This window comes from Chlorocebus sabaeus, chromosome 24 (genome assembly GCF_047675955.1).
Source record: "Chlorocebus sabaeus isolate Y175 chromosome 24, mChlSab1.0.hap1, whole genome shotgun sequence".
Classification (NCBI taxonomy): Eukaryota; Metazoa; Chordata; class Mammalia; order Primates; family Cercopithecidae; genus Chlorocebus; species Chlorocebus sabaeus.
This window is the reverse complement of record NC_132927.1, coordinates 14,274,343-14,295,206: the sequence shown is the minus strand read 5'-3', so window position 1 is coordinate 14,295,206 and position 20,864 is coordinate 14,274,343. Positions and strand designations below refer to the sequence as shown.

General features: G+C 35.7%; 1 protein-coding gene and 1 non-coding gene across 3 annotated transcripts in view; one reads left to right on the top strand and one right to left on the bottom strand.

The window, feature by feature from the left end:
- Positions 1-2,020: 2,020 nt before the first annotated feature.
- TTC6 (tetratricopeptide repeat domain 6) overlaps positions 2,021-20,864 on the bottom strand; it is a 234,798-nt gene continuing 215,954 nt past the window's right edge. For both annotated transcript variants that reach the window (XM_073010817.1, XM_007986533.3), the window contains 5 exons: positions 20,573-20,783; positions 18,177-18,329; positions 17,164-17,334; positions 2,807-3,032; positions 2,021-2,318 (listed from right to left, as the gene is read on the bottom strand). In XM_073010817.1, the coding sequence (XP_072866918.1) occupies positions 2,182-2,318; positions 2,807-3,032; positions 17,164-17,334; positions 18,177-18,329; positions 20,573-20,783 (898 nt within the window). In that variant the 3' untranslated portion in view covers positions 2,021-2,181. The remainder of the gene's footprint in view (positions 2,319-2,806; positions 3,033-17,163; positions 17,335-18,176; positions 18,330-20,572; positions 20,784-20,864) is intronic.
- On the top strand, positions 16,617-16,723 carry LOC119619220 (U6 spliceosomal RNA). Its single transcript, XR_005235639.1, has one exon. It is a non-coding gene; the product is annotated as a U6 spliceosomal RNA (small nuclear RNA).

Sequence of the window (20,864 nt, the reverse complement as noted above, 5' to 3'; positions counted from 1 at the left end):
GACACTGAGAAAGGAGGGTGAGGCAAGGAAGACAGAAGCACCAGCATGAGGTGTGATTTGAAAGTGGCCACCAGTAAGTACAACTGATTGCATAATCACTCAGGACTATCCTCCATGGAGCCGTGTACACTCAGTGTCTCAGAACACTCCACCAAGAAGAGACGGAAGAGGTTAGAATTTATCTACCAGTTCATTTCTCCCATCACCAAAAAGGTTCATCAGACAGGAACTGTCCCCTGCACGTCCACAGCGCATAGGGGCAGGCACTGAGAATCCCACAGCCTCTATCACCTCTTTCAACAGAGAAGCCCCAGGGCAGTCGGCGAGTGACTTGTGGCACAGGCAGGAGGCAGGGGCTGTCTGTGGCTGCATGTGGTTTGTCCGAATCTCATCTGTGGCTGGGGCAGAGATGAAAAGGCATGAAGATAAGTGAGAGAAAGAGGTTATGAAGCAGGTTATTAAATTTGTCTGATTTACCAAGTAAAATAACTCACCAGGGATGACCCAATCCTCACATGGACCCACACATCATACCAAGAAAATTTTCCTGAAATAGTGTGAAGCATCCCACGGTGGCTTACAAATGAAAATCAACATTCTGGCTAAGCACAGTGGCTCACGCCTGTAATCCCAACACTTTGGGAAGCCAAGATGGGAGAATCACTTGAGTCCAGCAGTTCGAGACAAGCCTGGCAATAGAGCAAGACCCCGCCTCTACAAAAAATAAAAATTTAGCCAAGCATGGTGTTGCATGCCTGTAGTCCTAGCTACTTGGGAGGCTGAAGCAGGGTGGTCACTTGAGCTAAGGAGATCAAGGCTACAGTGAGCTATGATCATGCCACTGCATTCCAGCCTGGGTGACAGAGAAAGAATTACTTAATTGACTAATTAAATAAAAGTCAACATCCTATTGTGAAAATCTGGTACATCAAACTAAAAACAAAGAAAGCTGAGTGGAGAGCAGTATTCTTTCCAAATGCCTGCTCACAGTGAACACAGGTCTCTGAGGAGATGGAGATGTCCTGGAAGAATAAAACCAAGAAGGAAAACAACCCAAATGAGGCAAATATGAATAAATTTAAAGTTAGGAAGCCAGGCCTGGAGCAGTGCCTTATGCCCGTAATCCCAGCACTTTGGGAGGCGGAGGTGGGCCAATCACCCGAGGTCGGGAGGTCGAGATCAGCCTGGCTAACATGGTGAAACCCTGTCTCTACTAAATATACAAAGTTAGCTGGGTGTGGTGGCACACACCTGTAATCCCAGCTACTCAGAAGGCTGAGGCAGGAGAATCACTTGAACCTGGGAGGTGGAGGTTGCAGTGAGCCAGGATCACGCCACTGCACTCCAGTCTGGGCAATAGTGAGACTCCGTCTCAAAAAAAAAAAGTTAGGAAGTCTTGCTGTTATCAGTGAGGCAAAGGGAAAGAGTTCTCTGGTTCATTCAAAGATTCCTCAGAGACACTCTATAAATAATTTTTAGTTGTTTTATTTTCACTCATCAACTCCTGCAATGCAAGAATTATAAATATATACAGATTTTATATGTATCTATGATAGCTGCATTAAAGAGGCAGAGGGAACTATCTCAAGGAAACATGATGTTCAAAATCTTTATAGGTGCTGTCCTAGAAGGCAGGCCACATGTAAAAGAGAAACACATTTGTCTGTTGGAAGAATATAAGTATCAGGAAGACTACTGACCGGTATACACACTGTTTAAAGGAAAAGAGAAGGGTTTTGCTTGAGTTCAGTTTTTTATAGTCATCAGTTCTGTTTATTTTTTAAATCTGTATACTGTTGAATACATTATCAGCAAGGATTGATGAAAAGGTCGATGACACTTTTTCTACAATATATAGTATTATTTCAAAAAGAATTACTTTAAAGAAAATATTTTAAATGTTAAGAAACATTCCTATTTAATTCCTTAAGAAACATTTTCCTTTAAATTTGCAACCTTGGAAAAATTCAATTATCAAGGTATTCCAAATATGCAGAAAATGACATAAATTTTATAATTAATGTATAACAAACATTTTATTAAAATGCATAGAAGGTTATATAGAAGACTAAACATAATGAATACAATAATGAAAATGGTGGAACCTTTTAGACAACAAATACGTTTCAGTTTCAGAGAGAACAGTTGTGTAAATTACTCTAGCAACCACGGTCTATGTAATCATATAACTGAGTCATGGTCTTCAAGATGAAGTGCTTGGTTATAGTCAGCCATAGCTTCCTCAATCAGACCTATTTTACAACGAACTTTTGCTCTAAAATTATATACTAGAGCATCATTAGGCTTCAAAGACAGGGCTGCAAAAGAAAAAAAAAATCAAGATATGTTTAAGCTAGCACTCAAAAAATAGTCTCATTTCCTTACAAACAAAAATTGTATAAGAACTTTTTTAAAAAAGTAACTCAATGGATGAAATCAAGAACTTTAATACTTTTTATTTGAAAATATTTTTCTTCAAACAGAACTATTTAGTTAAATTAAAAATATTGAATCTTTCTAAGCAAACTAACTTGGGGAAACACAGTACAGTGTCTTTCTTCGAAAGGTTGGCATTGTTTGTGTATAGTTTTGTAATAATTCTCTGTATCTCAGTTTACCAGAGCTTTAAGTTAAGACATTACATAAAGGAATCTATATCGATTATATCAAGGACATGATATCTAAAACCACTAATTCTTATGTAAGTTTATCTAAATAAATAGACCTAATGATTTTCTTCTTTTGTAGTCTAAAAATAATCACATCAACCACTGCAATCTTACCAAAATTATTACCAAAAGTATACCTTTATTAAGGTCTTCCTCAGCTAGTTCATATTGCTTTAAGCAGTAGTAGAAATGTGCTCTATTAAAATATACTGCAGCCCAAAATGGACAACTTTCAATTACATTTGCAAAATCTCCTTTTGCTTCTTCGTATTTCTTTAATATTGTATTTGTAATAGCTCGATTCATGAGAATATATTCATTTTCTGGATCAAATTTTAAAGCTTTTGAGAAGTAGCCACTGGCCTACAAAATATGAAGATAATGATATATTTTAATTAGCAACTTACTATACCGAAATTTGAAGCACTTTTAGTCTTAATTTTAAATTAACGCCAGTAGCATACCAAGGGGGCAATAGAAGCATTTCATCCCAGGTACAGAGGTGCATTGTCTGCAGAGAATGTAAAAAGGTAAACCCAACCAAAAGTTGATCTGTTTTTTGTTATTACAATGTGTCAGCAATTCTAGATAATGTCAGTGATATAATACTCCTGTTGGCTGGGTTAAAATGCTCCCACTGGCTGGGTGCGGTGGCTCACACCTGTAATCCCAGCACTCTGGAAGGCTGAGGCAGGTGGATCACCTGAGGTCAGGAGTTCGAGACCAGCCTAGCCAACATGGTGAAACCCCATCTCTACTAAAAATACAAAAATTAGCTGGGTGTGGTGGCAGGCGCCTATAATCCCAGCTACTCGGGAGGCTAAGGCAGGAGAATTGCTTGAATCAGGGAGGCAGAAGTTGCAGTGCGTGTAGGTCACACCAATGCACTCCAGCCTAGGTGACAGAGCAAGACTCCAACTCAAAAAAAAAAAAAAAATCCTCCCACTGCCTCTTACCCCAAATCCCAGATCCCTGTATAGAGATAAAAATATGTTAAAGCATAAAATAGAAAAGAAGGCCACAACAACAGGATAAAATATAAATTAGAAAAATAACACTTGGTTTTTGTCATTGGTTCTGTTTATGTGATGGATTACATTTACTGATTTGCGTATGTTGAACCAGCCTTGCATCCCAGGAATGAAGCCAACTTGATCATGGTGGATAAGTTTTTTGATGTGCTGCTGGATTCAGTTTGCCAGTATTTTATTGAGGATTGTCACATCAATGTTCATCAGGGATAGTGGCCTAAAAATTTCGTGTGTGTGTGTGTGTGTGTGTGTGTGTGTGTGTGTGTCTGCCAGGTTTTGGTATCAGGATGATGCTGGCCTCATAAAATGAGTTAGGGAGGATTCCCTCTCTTTCTATTGATTGGAATAGTTTCAGAAGGAATGGTACCAGTTCCTCTTTGTACCTCTGACAGAATTCGGCTGTGAATCCAACTGGTCCTGGACTCTTTTTGGTTGGTAGGCTATTAATTACTGCCTCAATTTCAGAACTTGTTATTGGTCTATTCAGAGATTTGACTTCTTCCTGGTTTAGTCTTGGGAGGGTGTATGTGTCCAGGAATTTATCCATTTCTTTGAGATTTTCTAGTTTATTTGCATAGAGGTGTTTATAGTATTCTCTGATGGTAGTTTGTATTTCTGTGGGATTGATGGTGCTATCCCTTTTATCATTTTTTATTGCATCTATTTGATTCTTCTCTCTTTTATCTTTATTAGTCTAGCTAGCTGGAGGTATCACGCTACCTGACTTCAAACTATACTCCAAGGTTACAGTAACCTAAACAGCATGGTACTGGTACCAAAACAGATATATAGACCAAGGGAACAGAACAGAGGCCTCAGAAATAACACCACACATCTACAACCATCTGATCTTTGACAAACCTGACAAAAACAGGCAATGGGGAAAGGATTCCCTATTTAATAAATGGTGCTGGGAAAACTGGCTAGCCATATGCAGAAAGCTGAGACTGGATCACTTCCTTCCACTTTATACTAAAATTAACTCATGATACGATTAAAGACTTAAACCTAAGACCTAAAACCATAAAAACCCTAGAAGAAAATCTAGACAATACCATACAAGACATAGGCATCGGCAAAGACTTCATGACTAAAACACCAAAAGCAATGGCAACAAAAGTCAAAATAGACAAATGGGATCTAATTAAACTAAAAAACTTCTGCACGGCAAAAGAAACTATCATCAGAATGAACAGGCAACTTACAGAATGGGAGAAAATTTTTGCAATCTGTCCATCTGACAAAGGGCTAATATCCAGAATCTATAAAGAACTTAAACAAATTTACAAGAAAAAAACAACCCCATCAAAAAAATGAGCAAAGGATATGAACAGACGCTTCTCAAAAGAAGACATTTATGTAGCCAACAAACTTATGAAAAAATGCTCATCATCACTGGTGTTTAGATAAATGCAAATCAAAACCACAATGAGATATCATCTCATGCCATTTAGAATGCTGATCATTAAAAAGTCAGGAAACAAGAGATGCTGGAGAGGACGTGGAGAAATAGGAATGCTTTTACACTGTTGGTGGGAGTATAAATTAGCTCAACCATTGTGGAAGACAGTGTGGTGATTCCTCAAGGATCTAGAACCAGAAATACCATTTGACCCAGCAATACCATTACTGGGTATATACCCAAAGGATTATAAATCATTGTACTCTAAAGACACATGCACACGTATGTTTATTGTAGCACTGTTCACAACAGCAAAGACCAACCCAAATGCCCAACGATAATAGATTAGATAAAGAAAATGTGGCATATATATACTATGGAATACTATGTAGCCATGATAAAGGATGGGTTCATGTCCTTTGCAGGAACATGGATGAAGCTGGAAACCATCATTCTCAGCAAAGTAACACAAGACAAGAAAACCAAACACTGCATGTTCTCACTTATAATTGGGAGTTGAACAATGAGAATACACGGACACAGGGAGGGGAACATCACACACCAAGGACTATCAGTGGGTGGTAGGTTGGGGGAGAGATATGTAAATGATGAGTTGATGGAAGTAGCAAATCAACATGGCATATTTACACCTATGTAACAAACCTGCACATTGTGTACATGTACCCCAGAACTTAAAGTACAATTAAAAAAAAGTAAACAAGAAAACAAAAGAAGAAAGAAAAGTAAAACTTTGTGTAAAAAAGCAGAGTAAGAGCTCAACCACAAGAGACTTTTCAAAATAAGGTTCTAAGACATACAAGAGTGATAAAAACTCACTTATACCAAAAAAAGGTATAAAAAGGAGAGAGGAAATATCAGCTTGTTGAAAAGACCAAAGACTTGAGATTATTCACAACTCATCACTGATCTGAAAGGGACCCTCAAGTTAGTCTGTAAAACAGTATTGGAGTCCTGGTCCAGGAGCCATTTGCTAGAGCTCTGCAAAGAGGCAAGTACCAAAATTGAGAATAAACAATAAGTAACTTTTACAGCATTTTGACATGGCTATGACATCCCAGCACTTGATCACATTTCTAGTAATTCATTTTTATTGAGTTTTAGCAATGTATATTGATTACAATATACTAGAATTTTTTTTAACTGGCCTTTCACCACGAATAGTTGAGATGCTGATTAGACATCCTGCTAGTCAACTTAGAAATCTCTAATTCCCTGATGGATGAAAACCTGGCCACTACTTTAAAACCTACCTTAGAGAGAGAGTCACTTTTCGCAGCAGAGCTTGCCACTCGCCAATTACTTAATACTCAACTTTTTCCGAACCAAACAATCTGGCTTCTATTTCCCCCTATTCCATGAATTCTGTTGTTGCTAAAATTGCAGCTGTCCTCAAGCCTAATGGACACATTCTAGTTCTTGTCTTCCATGACATTTCTGTGGCATGGACACCTTGGGTCTCTCCTTCCTTCTTAAAATTCTCTCTGTCACTGAACCACTTTCCTCTATGTTTCCTGAAGAGCTGTCCTCTATTCACTTCCATCATGGGTGATATGGAACACTGATTGCACAGTGGCTGAGAGCCCAGACCATAGAGTCATATTGCTGGGTTTATATCCTGCCTCTACTTTGAGTGAGTTACTAAAACTCTATTTGCATCAGTTTCCTCATCTGTAAAACAAAGGTAACAAATAAAACTCCACTTCCAGTGTTGATGTGAGGGTTAAGTGAACTAATATGTAATGTACTGAGAACAATATGCAGAAAGTAGTAAGGACTCTGTCAATTATTACTTACATATCATGTTTTTCCCAGTGTCTATACATGGAGAGGGAACATCACCTTTAGGCAACACTCCATGAATTTTGCTTCCTCTTACTTTTGAGAGGTAATTAGCTGAAGATGTAAAATCCATCTCAATCCTAAGATAGGTTGGGGGGAAGGGGGACAGGATTGGCATCATTCTGTGAAGAGCTTGAACAGGATTCTCTCCTGAAGAGAAGGCTGTACCCCCAGTTCTCAGAAATGAGGCAAGGGAAAGACTCCAAGCCAGGCCAAAACTTTCTTCCTAAAGTAATTTAGACTTCATTTTGATTCACCAGCAAATTATCAATAAAGAAGACACAATTACACATCACAAGGCAAACCTTCAATCATGTAAGAGCAAATTCTTTTTCTCAGGTAAGAGAAAAGAACTTTGAACTGTGTAACTTTCTACTCTAGCTGTCAAATATATTACTTAGAAAATGAAACCTATAAATTTAATGAGGTTACTTGAAGTATCAGAATATTAACTATGAAGCAATTAGAGGCTAAAGGCATCTACCACAACAGATGGCCTTGATTTTTTAATAATTGGTTTAATGCCTTTATGTTGTAATTAATTAAAAAGCAGATCCAGTTATTTTTTAAAGTCACCTGTAGTTCATAATGTATGCAAGTAGCACATCCAACTGTGGTTTAAGATCATTAAATCACATTAAGTGGTTATCATTAAGTCACTAAAGATAAAAGAAGCCAGATCACACACATTTTTTTATGTAATAAACATTTTTATAACATTTTTTATGTAAAACACATTTTTTATCTAATAAACCTCTAGAGTTTATTAGATCAGTTGAGGGACCCTTCCTCCTAGCCTAAGTCTTACCTCCTTTTTAGTCAGAAATAAGGGGATGAGGGCAGAGGGTGAAAGGGAATAAAAGCCATTTTCTCCATGGAGCCCAAAGCATACTAGAATAGCTGAATACCTGTTTCCAAAGCTTGCTAGTCTCTAGAGGGAGTGTGCACTGTAAAGCTCAGGCATCCAGTATATCAAGTCAAAAGATGGAACATATTTTACACAAAATATATGCCCAGATAATTCGTCTATACTTTGGAGGGAACACAGCCATACTTCAAAAAGAATTTAAACTACACTTTGGATCTAACCAAATACTTTTCTACATGATGCCCATATAGTAATCAAAGACAAATGAATGAAAAAGGTGAATATCTCCTTTTCATGCCAATCTTAAACATCTATGGAAATATAAAATTGCCCTGGGAATTTTATTTGCCTTAATCACATTAACTAACTACAATGCACGTAAACATTTCTAGGATCCAGCCAGAGGGTGATCTGAGTTTGGTCAAGTTAGAGACAACTGATCTTTAAGCAATTGTCTCTACTGACAGGATAGATGTAAAACTGACAGGATTAGATGACATTAGCTTAAGGACATAAGAAACAGAAAGTTATGGTTGACTCTGACATTTCTATTCAAGTGACTTTATGGAAGATGACAACTCGAATTGAGAGAGCATTTATATGAAGAAAGCTCGGCTGAGGATAATGGATAGAGAGAGCAATTCAGAATGGGCTTAAATGAACTTGTAAAATATCCAGTTTTAGCAACTCCTAAATATGGGTTAGGAGCTCAGAAGAAAGAAGGAGGGTTTCAAGTAGTGTAAGTCACGATAATAAATGGACTTTCTGAGCAGAGAAATGTAGAGATAAGAGGGCAGAATGTGCTTCCCGCCCCTTAACAGCTTACAGAGTAAGGAGATAGACATCAACACAGAAACAACTGCATGACATAAAGAAGTATTTCATCTGTATAGAAAGAATTATATACAAAGCAAGAAAGACTCAAGATCTCATCTTGAAATTTAAAACTACAAACCTCAAATGAGGACTTCATGTTGTTACTACACTCTAATATGCTCATCTTACCACTCTCTAACACAATTATTTCACATTTTCTCTCTTCTCTTTAAAAATCCTAGCCATCTTTTCTTTCTTTCTTAACCATTCACTCCCACTGTTAACTGGTGACTAATACTTGTATCCGTGGAGAAGATATAATGAATAGATAGGATTACATACTACCAAAATCTACATTCAACTGTGCCCAAACCCTCTGCCTTCACTAATGACATAATGGGTAGTGTGTTCTGCTCCCATCAAGGGCCACATGTGCAACTTCCAAACTCTTAACTTCATCAAATTCTCGAAGATTTTGATCCTAATTATCCATGATACTCTCCTTTACCAACAATTTACTAGTTTATTCTTATTAACATTGGAGTGTAAATTGATATCTCTCATCTTAAAGACACACACACAAAAACCTCTTACCCTCAAAGTCTCAAAGACAATAAAAAAAATCGCCAGGAAAAAAATAGTATTTCTACAATGAAAACTAAAATTATAACATTTCACACCACACTCACCCTGCCAAGGACACCACTAGTGCTTATACATCCAGCCCAGGGGCCTAAAGACTGACCTTCCCAGCCTACCGCCTTACTGCCAGTGCCTATGTGCCCTGCCAGGAGCACAAAGACTGCCCACCCAGGGAAAACCACTGCCTGCAATGGCCCCCATGTGCTACCTCAGGGCCTGAGGACTGGACTACCTGGCATCACCATCTCCAGTAAAGTTTCACCACAGTGTCCACTAATAACCACAGCCTAAGCCACCAAGGAACACACAGACACCACTGACATTGATTATAGATGAAGTAATCATATGCAGACTATACCACTCTATGGTGCCCACCCAGAACCTAAGCCAAAGTACCCTATTCAACTCACTTTATAGATACATCTGCAGAAAAAAAGTCTTTCTCTATGAAAGCTACTTAATAAAATTGGAGGAAGTGATGGTTACACCAGATGAGCAGATATCAATGTAAGGACACAAGAAACATGAAAAAGCAAAGAAATATACCCCAAAAGTAGTGCAATAAAATCTCCAGTAACAGATCCCAAAGAAAAGAAATTTTGTGAAATGTTTGAAAAAGAATTCAAAATAATCACCTTAAAGAAATTTAGAACAAAAGAACACAGATAAGCAATACGAAGAAATCAAAAAAAGAATTCATGATTTAGATGAGAAATCAAATAAATATAGATATCATAAGAAAATAACCAAAGAGAAATCCTGGAACTGAAGAATTCAATGAAGTAATTTAAAAAATACAATCAAGACATTCACCAATAGACTAGGTAAAATAGGAGAAATAATTCCTAAACTTGAAGACAGGTCTTTAGAAATGACCTAGTCAGACAACAATAACAAAAAGAATAAAAATGAACAAAGAAAGCTTACATCATATAGAGGACACCATCAAGTGAAAAAACATTCAATTTTGGGAGTTCAAAAGAAAAAGTCATAGAAAACCTATTCAGTAAAATAATAACTGAAAAGTTCCCAAATATTGGAAGAGATATACATACAGATACAGGAACCTCAAATGTCCCCAGATAGATTCAACCTAAAAAGGCCCTCCCTGAGGCACACTATCATCAAACTGTCAAAAGTCTAAGACAAAGAGAGAATTTTAAAAACACCAAAAGCATCAAGTCACATATAAAGGAATTTCTGTCAGACTAACAGCAGATTTCTCCACAGAAATCCTATAAGCCAGGAGAGAACTGGATGATATATTCAAAGTGCTGGGGGGGGGGTGGGGGAAGAACTGTTAAGCAAGGATACTATACCCATCAAAGTTATTGTTCAAAAATGATGGAGAAAGTCTTTCCCAGACAAACAAAGACTGAGGAAATTCATCAGTATATGACCAGTCCTACATGAACTGCTTAAGAGATTTTTACATCTGGCAGCCAAAAGACAATATCCACCATCATAAAAAATACACTAAAATATAAAACTCACTGAAACAACAGACACACAATGGAGAAAGTGAAAGGAATCAAATGTTATCATTATCAAAAGCTGCCAAATTTTATTATCAAAGATAAGCAATAAGAAAGGAACAAATATAGAAAACAATAAGAAAACAACAAAATGACATAAATACGTCCTTACCTATCAAAAAGAACTCTGAACATAACCAGTTTAAATTTCCCAATTAAAAGATATAGACTGACTGAATGGATAATAAAACAAAACCCAACTATATGCTGGCTACAAGAAACACATTTCACACATTAAGGACACATGACTGAAAGTTAAGAGATGTAAAAAGATATTTCCTACAAAACAGAACCCAAAAAAGCAGTTATATCAGACAAAATAGACGTCAAGTCAGGAAACATAAGAAGAGACAAACAATATCATTATATAATGATAAAGAGATCAGTTCAGCAAGAAATATAACAACTGTAAATACATACGCACCAAACATTTGAACACCTATATATATAAAGCAATTATTATGGGTAAAGAGAGAGAGCTAGACCCATTAATAATAAAACAATTGTTGGGGACTTCAATACTGCACTCAGCATTGGATGGATTATCTAGACAGAAAATCAACAAACAGCAGACTTAAACTGCACTACAGACCAAACGAACCTTACAGACATTTACAGTACATTTCATCCAACAGCTGCAGAATATTCTTTTTTTTTTTTTTTTTTTTTTTTGAAGGAGTCTTGCTCTGTCACCAGGCCACAGTGCAGTGGCGCAATCTCAGCTCCCACCTCCCAGGTTCAAGCAATTCTCCTGCCTCAGCCTCCTGAGTAGCTGGGACTACAGGTACGCACCACCATGCACAGCTAATTTTTGTATTTTTAGTAGGGGCGGGGTTTCACCATGTTGGCCAGGATGGTCTTGATCTCCTGACCTCATGATCTGCCCACCTTGGCCTCCCAAAGTGCTGGGATTACAGGCATGAGCCACCGCACCTGGCCAGAATACCCATTCTTATCAGTACATGGAATATTCTCCAGGATAGGCTACATGTTAGAACACGAAACAAATCTCAACAAATATTAATAATCAAAATTATATCAAGTATCTTCTCAGGCCACAATGGAATAAAACATCAACAACAAGAGAAGCTTTGGAAATTAAATAAGCAAATTAAAATTAAATAATATGCTTCAAACAACCATTGGGTCAATAAAGAAATTCAGAAGGAAAACAAAACAATTCTTGAAACAAATGAAAATGGAAACACAACATACCAAAACCTATGAAATGCAGCAAACCTAAGAAGGATGTTTATAGAGTTGAATGCCTACATCAAAAAAGTAGAATGATTTCAAATAAACACTGTAATAATGCACCTCATAAAACTAGAAAAGCAAGAACAAGCTAAACCCAAAATTAGAAAAAAAAAAAGAAATAATAAATATCAGAGCAGAAATAAAGACTTAAAAAATATAAAACATCAATAAAATGAAGTTATATTTTTGTACAAATAAACAAAACTGATAGTGAGACTAACTAAAAAGAGAGAAAAGACTCAAATAAATAAAACTGAGAAAACTGGGTATCCATATGCAGAAGAAAGAAACTAGACCTCTGTCTCTCCCTATGTACAAAAATCAAATCAAAATGGATTAGACTTAAGTGTAAAACCTGAAAATATAAATCTACCAGAATAAAACATTGTGGAGATGGTTCAGGACACTGATTAATATGGCACAGATTTTTCAAGAGTTAAGACCACAAAAGCACAGGCAACAAAAGCAAAAACAGACAAGTGGTTTCATATCAAGTTTAAAAAGCGTCTGCATAGGAATGGCAATAATCAATAGAGTGTAGAGAAAACCTACAGAATAGGAGAAAGTATTTACAAATTATTCATCCAATGAGGAATTAATAACCAGAATATATAAAGAACTCAAACAACTCAACAGCAAAAAAAAAAAAAATTCCCATTATAAAGGCAAATGATCTGAAAAGACATACAGATGGCCAATAGATCGATAAAAAAAAAAATGTTGAACATCACTAATTGTCAGAGAAGTGCAAATCAAAACCACAGTAAGTAAGATATTATCTCACCTCAGTTAAAATGGCTATTGTCAAAAAGAAAAAAAAAGCAAACAAAGAAAAAGACAGAAAAAAAAAACCACACACATTTAGCGAGAATGCAAAGAATGGGAGCTCTAGTACACTGACAGTGAGAATGTAAATTAGTACAGCTATTATGGAAAACTGTACGAAGGTTCCTCAAAACAACAGAACTAGCATATGATCCAGCAAGTCCACTGCTGTGTATACATCCAAAAGAAAGAAAATCAGTATATTGAAGAAATATTTGCACTCCCAGGTTTGTCCCAGAACTATTCACAATAGCCAAGATATGGAATCACCCTAAGTGTCCATCAACAGATGAATAGATCAAGAAAACGTGTTACATATATGCAATGGAATACTATTGTATCATTAAAAAGAATAAAATCCTATTATTTGCAACAACATGGGTGAGCATAGAGGACATTGTGTTAAGCGAAATAAGCCAGGTACAGAAAGACAATACATATTCTCACTCATATTTGGAGGCTTAAAGAAAAACTTTGTGTCATAAACATAGAGAGACATAGAGAGTAGAAAGGTGGTTACAATTGGCTGGGAGGGGTGGGTGGGGGGATGAAAACAGGTTGGTTAATGGAAACAAAAATACAGTTACATGGAAGGAACAAGTTCTAGTATTTGATAGCACAGCAGGGTGACTATATTTATGATTTATTGTATATTTCAAAATGGCTAGAAGATTTGAAATGTTCTCACCACAAAGAAAAGATAAATGTTTGAGGCGATGCATATTCCAGTTACTTTGATTTCATCATTACAGATTATATGCATGTATCAAAATATCACTTGTGCCCCATAAATATGTACAATTAGTATGTTTCAATAAAAATATAAGATTTTGAAATAAAATGATTCTGAAAAAAATTCATTTAAAAAATTTATTTTAGAAAAAAATTGTTAAGGAAGCAATTGCTATCAAGAAAAAAAAATGAATCAGAAATATAGGAACCCAGAAAAGAAGTGACCAGGAAAAAATGGCATGGAAATAGGATAGGACTAGAAAAATAAAAAGGAAACCTGACTTATGAGGTCCACAGGGATAACAGGTATCTCAGGAAACAGTATAAAGATTTAGAAAAAAATACAAAAGAAAGACAAAGAAAATGAAACAGACATTAAGAAAAAAAATTAGAATAACTCAAAGTTAAAGAATATATGACATCTATATAATTGGTATCCCCAGTGAACAAACTCAGAACAATGAAACAGAAAAAAAAAAATGTTAACTGAATTCGACAACACTTATCTGAAATCTACATACTGAAAACATATACTGTATACTTGATAAATTTAACCTGCAGTGGTCAACTCTAAGGCATACCTTGTTAAAACTTTTTCCTTAAAAAACAAAAGTGGTTATTTTGACAGAGCAAGTTGCTTTTAAGAAAAAGAAAATCCGGTTTGCATCATGCTTCTTGACACCAACATACACCACCAGAAAAGAAAGCAGCGCTTACAAGACACTTGAGGAAAGAAACACGAGTCAAGGAGCCATGATGTCTTAAGGTATAAAATAGGCTACAGGCAGACAGCTATCAACATGCAAAAATCCAAGGAATATTGTTCTCAGGAGCCCCTCCTTAGAACTCTACCAGAGGATTAATTTCAGACAACCAAGAAATTATTGCGGGGAAGGGGAGTTTGGCAAATAATCTGGTGATGAGAACTGAATATACTTAACTGAAGAACTAAGACTAAAATGTGCAATAAGGGTAACAAAATAATACATAAATATTAAATCTTCAGGCAGTGTAGAAATAATAAAACTTACAACAAAATGAGAGAATTAGATTATGTACTGCCCAAGTGAACATGCAGTAACTATTCTTTTGGATTTCTCCAAGCGTCAGCAGTTGCCCTGCAATATCTATTGTCAACTGCTTCCAGCCTGGAATCCTTTGCTCTTTCCCCTACTTAGCCTTCCTTCAAGACCCTCCCTATAATGTGATTATCTAACTCACCTTAATTTGGACTAATTTGTATACCCGAGAGACTGTGGAAACTAAGTTTATATGACAAGCTGACATAATAAGCTGAAGCATATTTAAGAATATGAGGATAAACTATTTTTTTTAAAAAAAAGAATATTACTAACTAAAATTGAATAATGGATGAGAGGGAGGAGGAGTTTAGGGGTAATTTCACTGTTGTTCATAGTAGAGAAACTAAATTAAGAGTATTAAAGTTATTTTTATAAAGGTAATCACTACAGCAAAACTATAAACCTTCCTAAATATCACAAAAACTGAAAAAAGTCAAAAAATTTAAAAAAACAGAGTTAAATACTTTCAAAATACTTTTAACATTAACATACTTGTATTACATAAAATGACAGAACTAAGATCAAATGTATTTATTACATCAAAATTAAATGGGCTTAACTTGCCTATTAAAAGAAAAATATTTTCAAATTAGCTCTCAAAGTAAAATCCAATTCTATGCAGTATAAAAGAGACATACCAAAAACAAAGGATTTTAAAAGTTGAAAGGAAAAGGAAACCAAAGGAATATCAGGCAAAGCAAATCAGAAGGTCTCAGAGGTCATGATCCTCATATTACAAAAAAGATAATTTGTTCCACAGAGCATTAAAAGAAACAAAGAAGGAAATCTGTAATGCTGAAGGCTATAATTCATAATGCATATATAATAGGTATAAATATCTATACATGAAATAATGTAGCATGAATTTTCACAAAGCAGACATTATAAGAGATGTAAAGAGAAATATATAGGAACCCCCTAATAACAGGATACTTGAATAAATCTCTCAGTCCAAGATAGACCAAGTGAAAAAAAAAGTATGAATGTAAACTAATTAATAATGTAGACTTCATAAATGTAGACTTAAATCCACATCCTAATAGTAGCTACCCTTTCTTTGGAATGACCCTGACATATTCAAAAAAGGTTTTTACATTAGACTACATTAAAATTCAATAAATTCCAGAATGTTGAAAACATAAATGTCCTTCCATCTGGTTAAATGCCCTATTAATTTATTCTTTAGTCAAATGGGAAATAGAAATTACAGGTGCAAAATCTGGGGAAAACATTAATAAAAACATTTCAGTATATACTTAACACTACTGAAATATACACTTAAAAATGGTTGAGATGGTAAAGTTTTTGTTAGATGTATTTTACCAGAGCTAAACAAGCAAACATTACAGGGCCAAATGTGTGGAATGCTGCCAAAACAGTATTTGGGTAAAAGTCATACTTTTAATAACGTATTACAATACAAATGAAAGGGTGAAAATAAATTAAGCTTCCAACTCAAAAAGATAAAGAATAACAAGACAAATTCAAGGAAAACAGAAAAAAGAGTGACTATAAATAAAAAGCAAAAACTTAAAAATTAAGAGTTTGAATCATGTAAATGCCTTATGATTCAAATGAAATAAACCCAAAAAATAGAAAATACCATCATCTAATGACCCAACATTTTTGTTTCAGATACTATGACTTGAAATCCAAAGAGATTAAGGCATCACACAAAACCAGGACTAAAATCCAAGTCTTTTTACTCCCAGTCAAGTGCTCCCACGGCAGAAATTTGGAAAAAGCATAAATTAAGGTGAGTTAGATAATCCTAAGGAGGCTCTTGAAGGAAGTCTAAGTCGGGGAAAGAACAGAGGATTCCAGGCGGGAGCTGGTGACAATACATATCGCAAAGCAAGTCCTCACACTTGGGGAAGTCCAAAAAAATGTTTACTGGATGCTCACTTCGGCAACATATACATTAAAATTGGAACAATACAGAGAGGATGAGCATGCCCCCTGTGCAAGGATGACATGAAAATTCATGAAGCATTTCATATTTTTCAGGGAAGGAAGGATAAAATATCATGGAGCATGAGAAAACTTTTGGTGCTGATAGATGTTTATTAACTTTATTGTAGTGCTGATTTTGCAGGTGTACACATATGTCAAGACATCAAATCATACATTTCAAATATGTGTGATTTGTTCTACGTCAACTTTGTCTTAATAAGATTCTAGCAAGACATTTATTATGATAAAATATAAAAGAAGAAAAAACGTTTACAAGTGTTGTTGATGATAATGAGGAGAATAAATCCATAGAGGCATAAATATTTAATGGATAAATTATAAGCATTCTTATGTAAGACAACATTTTAAATAAAAGAGCTAATAGCCAATGCATTATTAGCCTGAGATTGTATGAATTACATTTTGAAGCTATATATAATAAAGATAGCATTTCATGTCAAAAACAAAGTGTTAAGTAAAACTCACATTACCTGGGAAAACTGCCTGTGGTGAAAGTAGATATTTCCCGCATTAAAGTAAGCCAGCGAGTACTTGGGGTTTAGAGAAATTGCATCCTGATAGTCTTTCATTGCATTCTGTTTATGGCCCATAAACTCATGAATCACCCCACGATTTGTTAAGAATTCTGCTGTAGTATTGATCTGCAGTATAATATTATGATTATTTAACATCTGGAAATAGTATGTATCTCTGATTTCATGTCTGCCAAAATGAACATTAGAGAATCAACTTGTGGGAAATGAGTAGTTTTACAGTGCATGTAAAACCCCAGTAGAACAAGTATTTTGAGAAAGGAGTTGGTATGAAGTTGGTTCAGTGTCAACACTTTGTTGATTTGGTTGCTATAAAACAAATAATCTTAGTGTTTTTTCACTTAGTTCCTTTCCAAGGAATAGACAAAGTAGAAAAGCTTATCTGTTTAGCTGTTAAGCTAGAGAAGAAATTAAATTGAATAGTTAACAGGTGTATTTTTATGTAGTAGCAATTATCTTTCAGTTCTTTCCTTTTCCTCATCTCAAACACTACAATATCTGCCCAAATCTACAGAATCAAAACCCAAAATCTAGAAGTAAAGAAGAGTTTCTGTCCATGCATTCAACATGAGATTTTTACCTGTCATTTCATTATGGGAAGATTCTGGGGATTTACACTGTTCTCTCTTTAGTTCCTTCAAACCTAGAACATTATTTTATGTTACGCATTCACTTTGTATGACAAAATAATATTGATGTCCCATGAAAGTATAAAGCGTGTTTACTGAAAGCGATCAACATTTATCAGGATTTTGGGGTTTTAGTGCATTTAGGTTATAAAATTGGCAAGCCATAACTCTTTACCCTAGGGATCACTTGGGTTAAAAAAATACAAAACATTATTTTCTGCATAAGTACTTTAAAAAGCTAACAGAGAACTTCTTACTTGAACCTATTCATTGACAGTGTTAATTTATGCTAATAATAATATAACATAAGATGGTTTTTACCTTCACGGCAGCATTAATATCCTGCATTGCAGCAAAATTATTACCCATCTGAAGACAGACCACAGCTCTTCCTTCATAGGCTAGGTAGTTCTTTGGATCAATATCTATGGCAATGGTAAAGTGGTTCCAAGCTTTCTGGAATTTTCCTTGGGCCTAAAATAATTTTCCAATTACACAAAGTAGGAAATAGTCCATAACATAACAAATGTTTATGATTCTGACTCAATCAAATAAAACCTTTAGTAACGGTATTTAGTAAGGGTATTTAGCCATGCTAAATCTAAGTTCTTTTAAACCAGAAAGTAGGCATACTGAAAGCATACTGTGGCTGTATTCAGTTGACTAATTACCTCTAAGTATTTATGATGAAATTTTAATTAATTAAAATATATTTAACTTCAGAGTCATCTCCTGTACCAATCCTGGACAACATAAAATCATAGCCACCATGTGAAATGCCAGTGGTTTTTACCAACACACAAAGATTCACATTGAGCTGCACACACATAGGGAGGGATTGCATTTATTTGGTTGGCACTGAATCTCCAGTTATAGATAATATATACATAATACACATAATAAAATAAACATGTATTGAATAATAAATGAATAATGGTGTAAAACATATTCTCATAAATCATGCCAGCATCTGGCGTTTTAGGATCACTATACGTATTCCATGGAAAATACATATAAATCTACCAAGCTTCTGTTTATACCAACTGGAAAAGAAAGAAAAAGGTCAGGAGAGGGCATTGTTAATAGAACGATGTCAGAGTGCTTCCTAGAGAAGACCAGCTGGCAACTAAATGCCTCCACAGGAAGGCAGTGAGTTAATAAATTCAGTACAGTCTGGAGTCTGTCTTTTTTTCTAATGGGCTAAAAAAACCCATCTTGCCAGAATCTCGGAAGCTGACTCACTTTAACCAAGCTGAGCCTAGGAACTCTCATATGAAAGTAAAAAGAAATACAACTGTTAAGGGAACAAGACCCTGTTTCTTGACCATCAAATCTTCTCTCTCTGGGTAAACCATTTATAAATCCACACTGTCAACACAAGCTCATTTAATAAACAAGGAATCAGGCAAATTGAGATTAGATTATTAGAATATTAAATAGCAAACTGCCTCACAGTAAGATCTCTGTCATCTGCTCCAGACCACATCTGTTGTGCTCATTTCTATATTTCTAGTGCTAGGCAAATAATAAGGGAATCTGTAAGTATTTGTTGAACAAACTGTTGCTCTTTCCCTGGACAGAACTCAGATGAGCCTAACTCTCCTTTTGCAGTCCTCCTTCCTCACTCAATTCTTTACACTGCTGGGCTTTTCAATTCTCTTTTAGGTTGCTATACACCCAGTGAGATCTTCATAAAATACAAATTTGATGTCACTTCTCCTATTACTGCTATTCACATTTCTAACTGGACCATAAGGCCTTTAACTCCAGCCTCAACTCATGCCCTGCTCCCTTTGCCCATAACATTCCATCTACTTGGGCCCTCTTGTCTCTTTCTTACGAGACTTTCTGATGGGCCGGTTCCACTCTACGGAACACTGTATCCTAGCCATGGCCCCTATTTTCACACCTCGACATTATTAATTTCTCAAAAAGCTTTCTCTCACCTCTCAAACAAAGCTAGGTTATTTTGTTACAAGTTATACTAAAACTCATCCTTTTCCTTTGTTGCACTTATCATGATTATAATCAATTATTCATACGATTAATTGTTTGATGCCTATCTCTCCACTGAATAGTAAACTCTGCAAGAAGAAGGAAGTATATCTTGTTCATTGCTATATCCCTAGGCCTAGAGCAGTTTCCGTTCTATATTTAGTGCTCAGTTAATGTCTGTTGAATGCAGTGAATGATGATGATCTTAACACACTTCACTGGATTGCAGTCAGTTCTAGCTGCCTTGGAAATCCCTCTCTTTAAATGGACTTGGCAAATTTCTCTGTGATCCAATAATGGCTAATTTTCTTCCCTTTAGCGTTCCACTAATGCAATAGGACAAAACCTGTGGGGCCTAGGTATACAAGCTAGTAAAATAATTGTTACCCAGGTTCTTATAGATGAACTTCATCAGGCAAATTTTAAAAGTTGTTTGTAAGTGAGGAGGAAGGTAGGGAGGGATGCAGACATAAAAGGAAGCTCAGGTTCAAAAGATTTTCATTTAACCAGCCTACCAGTTCCCCAGGCTGATCCAGATCCAGACAGTCTCTCTATAACTAACTAAACCCCCTGCTCCCACTGCTACTCTGGAACCTAAAAGCAAGGAAAAGACAAATGTTCATAACCAAAGAAATAACATATACTCCCATTGCCAGGAAAGAGCCAAATAAATTCTTTCTCCCCAAAAGATGCTTTTAATGCTCAAAATGTTGCTATATTACCTGCAAATTATAGCCAAAACTAATTCTGGCTTTTATGTATGCTGGATTAATATGCAGCGCTTTCAGAAAGTCTTTCTGTGCTTGCTTGGTGGCTTCAGCATGACCACATTCCATGTAAGAATTTCCCCGTCCAACATAAGCATCCAGAAAACATGGGTTAATTTTAAGAGCCCAGGTAAAGAAATTGACAGCTTCTTCAAACTCATTAATTCTGCAAATAAATAAAAATATTGATGCCTTCTGGTGAACTGATGCATTCTGGTGGCATATGCAATGTTTTCCTGTAACTGAC